The sequence below is a fragment of the Leiobunum rupestre genome, chromosome 3, assembly GCF_980474605.1.
Source record: "Leiobunum rupestre chromosome 3, qqLeiRupe1.1.hap1, whole genome shotgun sequence".
Lineage (NCBI taxonomy): Eukaryota > Metazoa > Arthropoda > Arachnida > Opiliones > Sclerosomatidae > Leiobunum > Leiobunum rupestre.
In genome coordinates, this window is record NC_143386.1 from 56,446,990 (window position 1) to 56,461,675 (window position 14,686).

Consider the following 14,686-nt stretch of genomic DNA (forward strand, 5'->3'; position numbering starts at 1 on the left):
TCTTTCCCTCGCCACTTGTCGTTGACCACTATCAAGTAAATACTTACTTCTGTTGATTTAGGATCATTGAAGTGTTCCAGATGCTTCTTTCGAATGTGATATTTGAAATTCCCAGTGCTAAAGCCCGATTTTGCTCCCTCGCTATATGATATGACGTGCTTTGCTTAGTTAAAAAAGGTTTTTAGTTTTTCTCAATATATTACCACTCAGGAAAGTCTTATCAAAAGTTAATTATATTTATCACTCTTCTTATTGAAGAAATTAATTTACACCGCTCGACTCTCGTCTCGAGGCAGATTTCAATGGGCCTAAGCCCACACGTGACCACCAACACTTTGGAAACATACACCGTGACACTTCACAGTTTAAAACGTTTTGCCTGTATTCTTTGGGGTTTATTCGTGAGCCGTGGGCTTTGAGCGAGATTGCCATTTTAAGTATAATAAGAATAATAAAGTTACTGCGTAGCTGCTACTATAGACACTGCTATAAAATACTAATTATGTGATTATTTACTTTTGTGTGTATAGAAGCAAAAGGTTTGGACGGATTTTACACGAGTCAGGGAGGCTCAAAAAGGTTTATCTGGCAAATCTTCTAACCTAGTTCTTTAGCTATAATTGGTTAATTTTAGATTCAAATCCAATTCATTTCACGGTTTTTTACAAACCATTGTCAATAGTGAATGAACTATATATCTTTGATTATATGAAAAGATCAGTTAGAACTGGCTATATTTCGAAACACAATCTTCACGTTGGCTACCTCAGCTAATCTTTGAAAATTGACTTTACGAGTGTTGCTTTAGAAAATATCAAGCCAATAAGACTGAGCATAAGCAGAAATTTTAAAACCAGAGAAGAAATGCATTTTAAGTTCGCAAGTCTTACTTGAAGTAGAGCTATGCTCTATTTGTGAAGTGTTTGGTCTGTTTAGCAAGAAATTTATGTCGGTTGATGCCCAATTTTCCTTTAATTCAAAAGGTACGCGAGACAGCCAGTGCCCAAGTTATGGCACCAAAAACTGTTTGACCTTTTTCTCAACGAACAAAGTTGCATTTTAGGTATTTTTAACGCAAAAATGGCGCCATTCAAGCTATTTGTCCCGGACGCCAGAAACATTCGCTACGCCACTGGATTGAGGCATCAGCTTCTATTTAATAACTAAAAAATATTTTAAGCAAGGTTAAGACAATATTTCCCCACCGTAATGTCTAAGGCCATTTTACAGCTTTGCGCCCGATATAAGCGGCCCGAAATAGAGCCCAAGCCGTAGTCGGGATCCAATCCATTCCCTTGGCATGCCAGTCTGAGTTTGTAGGGTTCCAGCTCGCATTGAAAACAGCCCGTGGGCCTAGTACCGTACACCGGAACCTGTCCATTTATGTTTGTAAGGAACCTGTCCGCACCCACTGTTTTGGTAAAAATTGAAGACCTAAGCCGATACCCGCGCACGTACTATCAACCCGCACTAACTAATATTCCGAAACTCATTTCGGAAAATCATGAATAACTAGCGAGGGGGGACCCGAGCGTATATGTTGTGAGTACAAAACGTCAGCGTTTAAAAATATATTATTTCGCACAGGAACAGTGACACCGTTTCCAAACACTTTCGTCGGCTGATTGTTAAAATGCAAGTTCTGGCGGTGAAGATAAAAAATAGCGAAAGTGAAACTAGGCACGTTTCCTTTTGTGGCGTTTTAAACAAATAAAATTTTTGAAGGAAGGGCTCAAAAAGAGGTTCTATTTCAGTGGCGTAGCACTGATTAGATTTGCCCGTGGCAAATATTTCTTTTGGGCCCATATACGTAGATGCGACCCAATAGACCGCGACATTTTCCGCCCAGGCCACCCTTTTGCTACGCCACTGTTGTATTTAATAACCATCTTTGAGAGTTCAACATGGATATCGGCCATTGCGATATCATTGTAGCTGGTTGTCCCTGTACGAAGCACTTTAATAAGTCCATGGTCTCAGTACAGAGCGATGTATACCATTCTCATATGAATTGTATAATTTTACTTTTACTTAATCCGCGCAGTAGAGGCATTGAGCCACTTTGTATTTTGAACTACCTTCTTCGGACGATCTAAGCGACACTTTATGTTTCCACACGTCTCTTCGCAGTCTAGAAGTGCCTGCCATGGTTCCGTTTGCGAAAAGAAACCAAACCGTCCGTTTCGGAGTTGAGTTTACGAGTGAATTCTTCCAAACTACGTGACCTCCCCCGTAACAAATAATCGGATAAAACCAATAGATTAACCGATTCAATATTCATTTGAAAAAACAAAGTACACATTACGAAACGAATTAGATAAAGTTTTTTTTGTTTGAAACTGAAAGGATATGTCTACTTTATTTATTGGATAATTTATCCAACGAGTAATATTTTTTTTAAGATAGACCTCCTAATCAGATAAGCTTAGTCGATGTTCATTTAGATTTATCCATGGATAACGGAACTGAGAACATACTCCACACTTTATTTATATTATTTGAACGTTTTATAGATAAGAGGGGCCAAAGGTTAAACGTATAAAATTACACGTTTCGATATCGTTTTCGTTTTATCTGAATTGGTAGATAATAAGAATGTCTATTTTCTTCAAAATGGATAAACCCATGAATATTAAAATAGACCTTATCTAATGGGTAAAAATTACACGAATTCCGAGCACTAGCCATGGCAAAACGGTTGACTATGGAGACATTTCCCTTTAGGGTTTTTCAAGTTACATGAAGGTCTACCAAACCCCCGAGTTTGAACCAAATAGGTGTGTTACACCTCGGGTCGTCTCCTTGTTAGTGGAGCACAAATACCCTGGTGGTAGGCCAACCGCTGAACATGTTGGCCTAATTTAAAGGGGGGCAAGCGGAAGAAAACCTAGGCCTTTAAAGATTGAAATTTACTCGGAGAAAGTGGTAAAATTAGATCTTTTAACAAGAAAGAATGACAAGAGTAGCTTTTAAAATAAGCATATGAATTAGATAAGATCAACAATTATCTGTTAACCAATGGTACCACGACTAGTACGCCAAGATTAATCGTTTTTACTTTAACAAACTTTTACAAAATTATCCTGAATCTAATCTTTTTATGATGTTTCTTAAATATTTTATTACGTCTTGTAAATGTATATATATATATACTGGGTGTTTCGGAAATCAGTGCAATAAATTTGAGGTGTTATAGGGGTTGAGTAAAATTTCCTACTACCCCTTTAAAACCGTTTTTCTATCTGGGTTCTTATGTTCGTTGAAAGCTTACATTTAGGCGTGTTTAGGCCAAACTTTAACGCTCTCTAGCGCTTTCCCTATTCGTCGCAAATGATCGCGACAAAGACAGTCAAACATCTTTACTCAACCCCTATAACACCTCAAATTTATTGCACTGACTTCTGAAAAACCCTATATATATGAATTGGTACATTTTCAACTTATTCTAATTTCCAGTCGATTTGAGTTTATTTACTCTATATATATTTATGCCCGTTTTACGTCAGATAGAAGACCGTAAACAAATATTAATAAGTGAACTGCACGGAGAGGGCAGTCATCTTCGAGTCATCTTTTTTATATTTTCTGAGACCCTTTTTCTCGAACTCTGGCCTATCTATATCTCGCTCTCTGTTGGCCCGAAAAAAACCCCGCCTTTCATTTATCTTTACGACTTACTATATATCCCTCTCTTTAATATCTCCCGCCTCGGAATGTCTTCGTATTCTTTTTCTTCAGAAACTCCTTCTCCAATCGTCAGTTCATCCTTTGAACTCGGAGATAACGCTGAAAATACCCATTCCTTTTTCATTAAAAATTTATAAAGTAAGGGTTTCAAATTTAGACTTCTTTAAACATAAAATTCTTAATTTAAGAATCCAATCAGTAACTATAGGTCATCTAGTCAGAAATCTAAAATCAGTTTTTTTCGGGGAGAAGTATTATTATAACCATAAGTAACGTAATAATAATAAGTATGACACTTCCTATGGTTTTAAAGCTATTTTCCTGACCGAACCTATTTTCGACACTGACATTCTCGCACTCGAATTGAAACAAGGAAGACATCCCGAGGTGTTTCAAACTCGGGGGGTAAGAAGACGAATATAATCTGAAAGCTCCCAAATGGAAAAGTTTCAATGGCCATTCGTTTTGCCATGGCAACCAAAAATGTTTTTCACTACTCAAATTTAAACTATCTCTACGTAATTTTATTGATTTTACCCATTTTTAGCGATTTTACCCGATTTTATCGATTATACCCATTTTTATCGATTTTATCCAATTTAATCGATTTTGCCCCTTTTTAGCGATTTTACCCGATTTTATCGATTATACCCATTTTTATCGATTTTATCCAATTTAATCGATTTTGCCCCTTTTTAGCGATTTTACCCGATTTTATCGATTATACCCATTTTTATCGATTTTATCCAATTTAATCGATTTTGCCCCTTTTTAGCGATTTTACCCGATTTTATCGATTATACCCATTTTTATCGATTTTACAAAATTTTATTGATTTTACCCATTTCTATCGATTTTATCCAATTTAATCGATTTTACCCATTTTTATCGATTTTATCCAATTTAATCGATTTTACCCATTTTTATCGATTATATCCAATTTAATCGATTTTACCCATTTTTATCTATTTTACCCAATTGTTTTGCCAAAATTTTTATTTTTTGAAATCGGCTGTTTTACTTAGAGAAAGTTTAAAATTGAGTTGTGAAAAACATTTTTGGTTGTCATGGCAAAACGAATGGTCATTGAATCTTTTCCTTTTAGGAGCTTTCAAGGACACATGAAGGTCTACTTAACCCACGAGTTTGATATATCGGGGAGAAACACCGCGGGATGTCTCCTACTCTCCTTAGTAGCGTATTATTGTCCTTGGTAGTAGAATGTTTGGCTTTTGGAATATTTCGACACTAGGGGGATCTGTGCTGAGAACTAAACCTAGATTGCGCAATGGCACTGAAAATCAGCTCGGTGAAAATGTTTCCTAATTGAAATATTTAAGGTTATTATGTTGCTCATGCTATAACTTATCTCACCAGATTCAGCTAATCTGAACTGCTATCTATACATGTATGCGTTTAGGAAATATATTCTTGTGGAAAGAAAATTAAAATTAACAGTAACTAAAATGGTATTTGTCACAACAAATGGAAGCCTAAACTGACCTCATACACTATAGGTCATCGATGTGACGCTGAGCAAGGTTGGCAAAAACCCGGAAAAAACCGGTTTTTGCCGAGACATGTGGGAAAAAGGGGTAAAAACCGGAAAAATGAAAAAAAAACGGAAAAAAGTGGAAAAAACTCTTTCCATGCTAAATTAATCATTGATATATCTATTAAGTGACTAATTTGGTCATTGCATTGATTGCAAATAGGAGAGATGAAAAAAGGCCAGAAGAAGAGTGAATAGAATAAAAGAATATACTGCTTTTATCATTTATTTTTTATTGAATTTTGCCACTAGAGGTGGAAAAAACCATGGAAGTACGATTTTCCACACGGTTTTTAACAGGAAAAGAATAGGTGGAAAAATTTAGTTTTTTCCACCCCTGGCAAAATTGTGCCAACCCTGACGCTGAGGCATGACGTCAAAGTACCATCCTCGTCTGCTTTTTCGTCTAACTGCGCATGCGTCAGATTAGTTTGGAGTTTAAACTATCTATTTTACATTTTAGACGATATCAACCGATCTGGTAATATCTAGGCGTTAATGCGGATAGTTGGATATTTGATCTATTGCAATTATGGCCTCGGTTCAGATAACGCAACTGTTATCTAAGAATCGGTTGCAATACTTATCTCAAAGAAGTATATTATATACTTCTGGTAGCCATAATAATCCCTCGAGGAGGTATGAGACTATCTGAAATTGATATTAACCTTTAGAGCCACTGTGGAATTCTTAGAAACAAACCTTGGGAAATATTTTTCGAGTCTAAATTTTTCTTTTGCACGTTAAAAGATACGCTGCTAGCTTAAATAAATAGATATCTTAAAACTGGATAGGTTAGGCCCTCTCTTGAAAACGCGCGGTGCCAACGTCTAGGGTGAAATAGAGCTATGAATACACTCCTAAACTTTCACCCTCGGCGTTATCTAGCACAAACTTAACCTGTCTAATTCGATTCTACGTGATGTTTGCGAAGGCCATTTTTATTATACTTTGCGTTCTCTATTCCGTTGAAAGGGCGTAGGTAAATAATTTAAGTACGATGACCCCGACGTTTCACCGGTACACGTATAAAAGTGCGGTGTATAATATTTCAGATCCTTATTATTTTCCTTGCACAATTCGTTCTGTGTTTGTTTTAGTAATTTACCCAAAAAATAAGAGGCCCAAAAATTGAACTTTGCACAGGGCCCGAGAAAAGCTAGTTACGGCACTGCAAATAACTATGAAAGATATTGGACACAGTTGGTAAATTGAGGTTTTTTGCCGCTTGGGGAAAGTGTGTCGCTTCGGTAGCACCTAAAAACCACCGCAAACGGTCTTCATCAACCTTTACATTCATCATACTTGTCTAGTGTTTTTCTCCGTATCCCGGTGGTCTGAAGTGCCGAGTCTGAGGCTACGCTGGTATACGCTTTGTTTGACAACCACAACGCCGGTGATGATTTTGGGCCGCCAGAGTATATCGTCGTTATCTTTACAGGTCAATGTGCCGTTCGTCGATGTCGTGGACCAACTGACGAACGAACCAAGTGATGGGCACTATTCGCTCATTTAAGAGCGGATTGGAGAGTTGGGAGTCAAAATGAGCGGGAAATGTTCTAATAATTGAGACGTCGGAGAAAATTAAAATTAATTAAATTAATTTAAATATCAGAGGAAAATAGATGAGATCTGGAGGTGAGCGTGGATTTTAAAAACGAGCGCTTCACTGACAAGGAGAGTACCCGAGGTGTTTATGGCCGATTTTGTTCAAAGTCGGGCGTGATGTAAACCAATATGAGATATGAAATTTCCGGAAAGGAGACGTTGCACTACCCATTCGATTTGCCATGGCAACCGAAAATGTTTTTGACTACTTTTGGGATATGAAATCTTAGCTTTTACATTAGAATTTTCTATGGTTTTTGAATTTGTACAATTTATGTAATAAGTAATATGATAAAAATATTTCAAGTTTTCCGAACTTTCCACACAGTAAAAAAAAACGGTTTGATTATAAACCCTTTAGGGGTATTTCAGTTTTGTCAGAAATTCACTCCCTAAACGGTTTTAATAGAAACCATAGTTAGCGAATGGTTCAAATACACACCGCACAGTAAACCGTCTAAGGTTTAATTCAACACCCTATAAGGAGTAGTTTTACACCGTTTAGGGCCGGTTAATGGTATAAACACCAGTCGTCTAAGGTGCAATTCAACACCCTATAAGTAGTAGTTTTACACCGTTTATGGTCGGTTAATGGTACAAACACCAGTCGTCTAAGGTGTAATTCAACACCCCATAATTAGTAGTTTTACACCGTTTAGGGCCGGTTAATGGTACAAACACCAGTCGTCTAAGGTGTAATTCAACACCCTATAAGGAGTAGTTTAACACCGTTTTTGGTCGGTTAATGGTACAAAGACCAGTCGTCTAAGGTGTAATTCAACACCCCATAATTAGTAGTTTTACACCGTTTAGGGTCGGTTAATGGTACAAAGACCAGTCGTCTAAGGTGTAATTCAATACCCTATAAGGACTAGTTTAACACCGTTTAGGGTCGGTTAATGGTACAAAGACCAGTCGTCTAAGGTGTAATTCAACACCCTACAAGGAGTAGTTTTACACCGTTTAGGGTCGGTTAATGGTACAAATACCAGTCATCTATGGTGTCATTCTACACCCTATAAGGAATAGTTTTACACCGTTTAGGGTCGGTTAATGGTACAAAGACCAGTCGTCTAAGGTGTAATTCAATACCCTATAAGGACTAGTTTTACACCGTTTAGGGCCGGTTAATGGTACAAACACCAGTCGTCTATGGTGTCATTCTACACCATATAAGGAGTAGTTTTACACCGTTTAGGGTTGGTTAATGGTACAAAGACCAGTCGTCTAAGGTGTAATTCAATACCCTATAAGGACTAGTTTAACACCGTTTAGGGTCGGTTAATGGTACAAAGACCAGTCGTCTAAGGTGTAATTCAACACCCTACAAGGAGTAGTTTTACACCGTTTAGGGTCGGTTAATGGTACAAATACCAGTCATCTATGGTGTCATTCTACACCCTATAAGGAATAGTTTTACACCGTTTAGGGCCGGTTAATGGTACAAACACCAGTCGTCTATGGTGTCATTCTACACCATATAAGGAGTAGTTTTACACCGTTTAGGGCCGGTTAATGGTACAAACAGCAGTCGTCTAAGGTGTAATTCAACACCCTATAAAGAGTAGGTTTACACCGTTAGGGTCGGTTAATGGTACAAAGACCAGTCGTCTAAGGTGTAATTCAACACCCCATAATTAGTAGTTTTACACCGTTTAGGGTCGGTTAATGGTACAAAGACCAGTCGTCTAAGGTGTAATTCAATACCCTATAAGGACTAGTTTAACACCGTTTAGGGTCGGTTAATGGTATGTTATTTTTCGAAATAGTTCTGGTAAAGGGTCTAAAGTTTGAATTTCAGTGTAAAGAAACCAATTAAAAATACTTATTCAAAAAGTGAGTCAAAATACAAATATTAAAACATTTATTTCTGCAATTCAGTGGTAATTTTTTTTACCTTTACTGCACATTTAGTATGTTTTAATCCCAAAAAACAAGACTCAATTAGGCTTAACGTTTTAAACAAAACCGCGGAATATTCTATATTAAATATCCAGTATGCAGCGATCAAGCTGCTCATGGCCATTTGGAAGGTTGACGCTTCGGTCACTTTAACTTGATCGACAAATACCTCATAGTCGTCACAAAAAAATTTCGGGCTACTATACACGATTACAGGCATTTTAGATACTCTCGAAAGGTCGGTCTTTGCGTAAAAAAACCTCTCGTGGTTTTCGTTAAAAAGGGCAGGCAATAATAATAGCGAAAACCAATCCTTGGCACCTAAAAACGTTTAAAATTAGAATTTATAGTATTAAGTGGTTTAATGTTGGCAGCTACCTTGCCGTATTTCTGGACTAAGATTTTTTAGTTCGTCTAATATTTTCGCTTTTAAGGTGGTTACGTTTTTTTTCGCCAATGACCAGATTTTAGCCGAGCATTTTCGCAATGACTCTTCTAGTTGTACTTCAATTTTTACTTTTGTAATTCTTTCAAATTCAAGAAACATCTATTGAAATAAATATTTAATTATATAATATTATGAAGTGTCAAGGTAAATTTTCTACTTGTCTCGCATCTGAAAGAGCTGGATACTCTTTCAACACCACTGTTAAGCTTTGATCTTTTATAATTTTTCTCCTGTCAGCTATCGTCTTATCCATTTTAGTGTCTATTAGTACCCAATCTATCTCGAAGCTTTTCATCTCCACGACCATCTGTGATTTGTGCATCTGAATACTTTCTTCATCTTCAAATTCTTCATCAAACACTACAGGCTATAACGGAATGGTTAGTTAGATGATTGCCGAACAAAGAGTTTTAATAGCAAAAAATACCTCAACTCTCACAACATTAACAATAGATATGTTCTCAACTGCAGTTGCAGATGGATCTTTGTAGGAATCTTTCCCAAATTTCTTTTTGTGCGCTGCTACGACAGCTATTTTACCCAAAGGTTTTCGAAAATTTTTAAACTTGGTAACCAATTTATGGTGCCAGATTTCCTAATAGAAAATTAAATTATTATTATTTTTCTTCCAATCCGTATCGGAGCAATTTCGAAAACCTTGAATAAAAACTACACATTTGAATTTTTCAGTAAATAAATGGGGTTGCACACTGGGTTAAGACCCTTATTTGATTTAAGAGGAACTAAAATACGTTGAAGTGTTTTACATTCCTCAAAATCATGTACACTAGGTTTTTTTTTCTCTAAAATTAAATTGCCTAGAAACTCTTGTAGAGAAAAACTATTATGATTTGTTTAAAGTGTCGGACGCCTTGTTAGAACAGCCTAATATTATTGTAAATTTAAATTTTTACCAGTCCTTCTCCAGGCTGTGATTTTAAATGTGGGTATTCCATTACTAATCTGGCCGCCATGATCTTGTGATACGGATACCTACAAAGAGTTAATTAAAGTCATCAGTAGGAGAGTCCAAACTGCTTTGTTAATTGCAAATGGCAAACTCACAGTCCAAATTTTTTAATACAATCACTTAACAAAATGTTTATCAATAGAGCGTTCATTTCTTTTTTCCCATCGACATCAAGTGCATTGTAGTCATCTTTATTTTTAAAAATCTCGGGAACATCAGGTAGCTTGTACTTCATTATAAATTCATCTCTAGTACACGTGACAACTGCTTGCGCTATATTTTCAGCAACCCTGTATTAATAAAATAAAAAACACTTTGAGATATTGGGATATTCAAAGGTCTTGAAACAATTAATACTTCCAATTTGCAAGTTTGAATAGTCGCACAGCCATCTATCGTAAATGTAGAGAACTATTAGAGTTCCGCTAGTACGAAAAATTTTCGGAAATTTTGTCGCGTGTTAAATAAAAAACACAATTTAACCTAAAAAACCCGGGTTATTTTGATTTTGTGCTGCCAAGTTATGTTGACTGTGATTATCGAAACTCGCTTATTGAAATTCCTTAGTTTTTGCATTCTGCCAGAATTTACTCCAAAATTAGGTAATTAAGTTCCTGACATTAAACTTTACATTTACTAGAAAACCAGAATTATTTGAAACCAACGCTTCATAGCAACTCCAACTGCTCTTCTCTGCTCGGACTGAGCTACTCTTTAGAAATGTTATGATTTACAACTCACCAGTCTATTAATCCCAGGTCTTTATCATTATTAGAAGCAGTTTCCATACTTCCATTATTATTCAAGTTAATATTCAATTCGTTGTTACATGTAGCAGTAGAAGTAACGTCTGGTCCACCTTCAATTTCTTGATTAGTATCTGAAATCTTTTGCCTCTTTCCTTCGGGAACTTCACTTATCTCGGTTAAGCGCTGGATATAGAATTGACTAAATGTTAATCAAACCGTTCATTTGAAATAGGTAGACTGAATTATCGCTGACACGAGACAGTGGCGTTGCCAGAAGTTTGTCAATGGGTGGGTTTACGTGATGTAGAAGTATAATTTAGTATAGTCAAAGCTACGCTCAAGGGAGGGGGGGCGTTACCCGAAACCCCTCTGGCTACTCCACTGGCAAGATATTTTATTCCATATTGAGCATATCCTAAAACTTGAGTCTTTTTCCATCACGGAAAATTATTTACAATTTGAAATAACCTAGCTTTCCTGATCTTCAATCATATATTTTTTTAACTCTTAAAAAATAAATATGAAATGATATCGGGTAGTAAAATATCAATAACACGTGTAGTTCAAAACCTCACAAATGATAACTAAGCCTATTGAAACAAAAATAATACCCGTTTACCTTTATTTTGGTTTTATTTTTGAATTTGCAATCGGTTTCGACATCAACATATTCATCGAAATCGTCATCGAAGACCTGTTAAAAATCAATTCGAGTATTTATTTTTATCTATACGAGTTTCATCGTGGTCTATTTTCTTTATCAATTTACAGTGACCGCAAAATCTTTGGGATATTTTAATCCAGTGATGGGCACCGCTCGTCTCATTGTGAGCGGTTTTGTTATTATGAGCAAAATTGAGCGGTTAAATTTCCTTTTCAGAGAAAATGAGAGGAGCGCTTTTATTACCGCTCAAAAAAGAGCGGAAAGTGAGGAGCGTTTAATTACCGCTCAAAAAGAGCGGAAAGAGACGAGCGCTTTTATTACCGCTCAAAAAGAGCGGAAAGAGATGAGCGCTTTTATTACCGCTCAAAAAGAGCGGGAAGAGAGGAGCGCTTTTATTACCGCTCAAAAAAGAGCGGAAAGAGAGGAGCGCTTTTATTACCGCTCAAATAAGATCGGAAAAAGATTAGCGTCAATTTTACCGCTCAAAGATTAGTGAGCGGGAGCGGATATTAAGCTAGCGAGTGCGAGCGGTGTGTGAGATGAGCGGCCCTTTGATGAAAATGCCCAACACTGTTTTAGTCCACATAGCTTAAAAATTATCCCTCAAAATGGCGGCCATGGTCAAGGCATAGAAAACTAATATATATTATATGTGAGAAATAACAACACCTACCTGATGGATAAAATCTGCCCCCCGAAAATCCATTAAAGATTCATCAGTGTTGATTTTTTCCAAAAATGCCCCATAGCTGTTGTCTTTCACTCGAACTTTGGTTTTTCTTCCACCCAAACACAACAATAGCCAAACGCCTTCATCTTCCATTGAATATTTCAGTTATTTAAATAAATAGAATTAAGAACTATTCGCTTTGTTAATAAACTATTGTCGAGTATATCGAAAATAAACGGTCGTTTTGAGCTCTATTACTCAAGCCTGATTCCGATCTTTGTAACTTGGAGAAAAAAATGCTAAAAAGAACAGCTCCCCCGCTTGTGGTAGTTACGGGGTCACGCCACCTTGCGTAAGCGCAAAAAAGTGTCGGACGTATCTGGGGTTTTTTTTTAGGTGGAGGGGAGTTCGCTTATTTACATTTTTTCCCATATCTGTTTCTTCCAAGGCGCTTCTACAGTTTCTCCTTCACCCCCTTTCTCGTACTCTGCCTTTTTAGAGTAGTTAAAAGAAAAAAACTAGGTTTTTTCATCTAAGAAAAATAGGCAGACATAAAAATTTTAAGATTGTACCGAAATTTACGATAGTAAGCGCGAGTCAGAATACTGAAATTTAAATTATATGAAAATAAGTGGAAATAAATTATGGCAGCATCTGGATTATATAGTTGTGTTAAATGTACGTATTACTCGAAAAGGTTTACGGCACTGTTAACTCACATGCAAAACAGCCATTATCACGATAAACATTTTAATATTACTTGTGGACTGGAAAACTGCGGTAGGTCATATCAAAAGATTAGCTCGTATCAACGACACGTTAGATATAAACATAAACAGTTTCTTTCGGACGTTAACTATCGATCGACCTGGTGTTACGCACGAAGAAGAGAACGCTATGGATATAGAAAATGAAAGTGAACCTGAATTGAGTGACGATGATTCGGGAACTAGGAATGAAAGGCAATTAAAACCCGCGGAAATTCGTGAAACCTTACTGAAAATCATTCTGAAGTATCGCGAAGCCCATCATCTACCGCGAAGTGTTGTGGAATCGTTAACCAATGATATATTATTATTTTGCGAACATATTATTTTAATGAATAAGAAAAATGTGTTAAGCGTTATTCGTTCGAAAACCATAAATATTGACGAGAAAGAATTATTTTCAAAAACTACCGAAGTTGGAACCGCTTTCGAAAGCTTAAATTCCAATTATAAAATTAACAAACTTTGCAAATCTAACTACGGATTAATAGAGCCAGTACAATGCCCGTTTACGGAATCTTTAGACAAGATAGAAAAAAGCTACTTTAATTATGTTCCGATACTTAAAGTCCTTCAAAAACTATATTCTTCGGATCAACAGTTAGGTAAACACGAAGATTTAAAAAAAATACCTGATCAGTGTATTGGACATTTTCTTCAAGGATCTGTCGCTAAAAGAATCATAGCGGAAAACCCAAGTTTCAACCTAAACACGCTGCAATTGCAAATTTATACCGATGAATTTGAAATTGCAAACCCTCTTGGGTCAAAACGTGGAAAACACAAAATAGTAGCCTTTTATTTTTCAGTGCTCAACTTGCAGGCGAAATAACGATCTAGACTAAGTGATATAAATTTAATTTTGTTGGCGAAGTCAAAAGACATTGATCAATATGGCTGGTACGACGTCTTAGAACCCCTTATTTTTGATCTTAACTGTTTGTTGCGAGAGTGAGTAACCATTGATAACCAAGCGATGTATTTAACCGGAAATGCGGCAATATTTACAGGGGATAACCTTGGACTCGCTAAAATAGCCGGGCTCAACGCGTGCTTTAGTTCCGGAAAAATATGTCGATTCTGTATGATTTCCAAGAACGATATTTCAAGTAAACTCAAGGAAAATGAGCTGCAATTAAGAACGTTAGCTCGACATAGATACCATCTACAGAGCATCGAAAGGGTTCCGAGTGACCAATCTATTTATGGTGTTCGATTCGAAAGTCCCCTAATGAAGATAAATGGCTTCGATATTACCCAACAATTACCACCAGATCCCATGCACGACTTAAAAGAAGGAATTATGCCGAGTATTTTAAAGCGCATTTTGAACTATATGTTTATTCACACAAATTTGAATATCGAAAAACTGAATAATATTTTAAAAAACTTCCGATATGGTAAAACCGAGAGTAGTAGGCCAGAAATCCAAATTCGTTCGGCAATAGCGGGTGACGGGAGCTTAAAAGGTTCTGCTAGTGAGATTTATTGTCTATTTCGACTGCTACCTTTTCTTTGTTTCGAATTCTTACCAGAAGAAAATGATTTGCATTGGGATGTATATCTTAAAATTAGGGAGATTGTAGATTTTATATACGCGACACATTTACACATCTCTTTCATACCGAAACTTCAAAATCTAATCGAAAGTTTTTTAGGTTCAGTCTCT

The 14,686-nt window shown here is 36.5% G+C and overlaps 1 protein-coding gene across 1 annotated transcript; it reads right to left on the minus strand.

Annotated features, from left to right (window-relative positions):
• Positions 1-8,318: 8,318 nt before the first annotated feature.
• Positions 8,319-11,201, minus strand: LOC149952719 (sterile alpha motif domain-containing protein 3-like). The gene is made up of 8 exons (XM_090169798.1): positions 10,909-11,201; positions 10,263-10,457; positions 10,112-10,190; positions 9,625-9,792; positions 9,355-9,564; positions 9,128-9,296; positions 8,745-9,070; positions 8,319-8,402 (listed from the first exon to the last, which is right to left on the minus strand). The coding sequence occupies exons 1-8, from the start codon at positions 10,953-10,955 to the stop codon at positions 8,319-8,321; spliced, it is 1,278 nt and encodes a 425-aa protein (XP_090025924.1). The 5' UTR covers positions 10,956-11,201.
• Between the last annotated feature and the right edge of the window lie 3,485 nt (positions 11,202-14,686).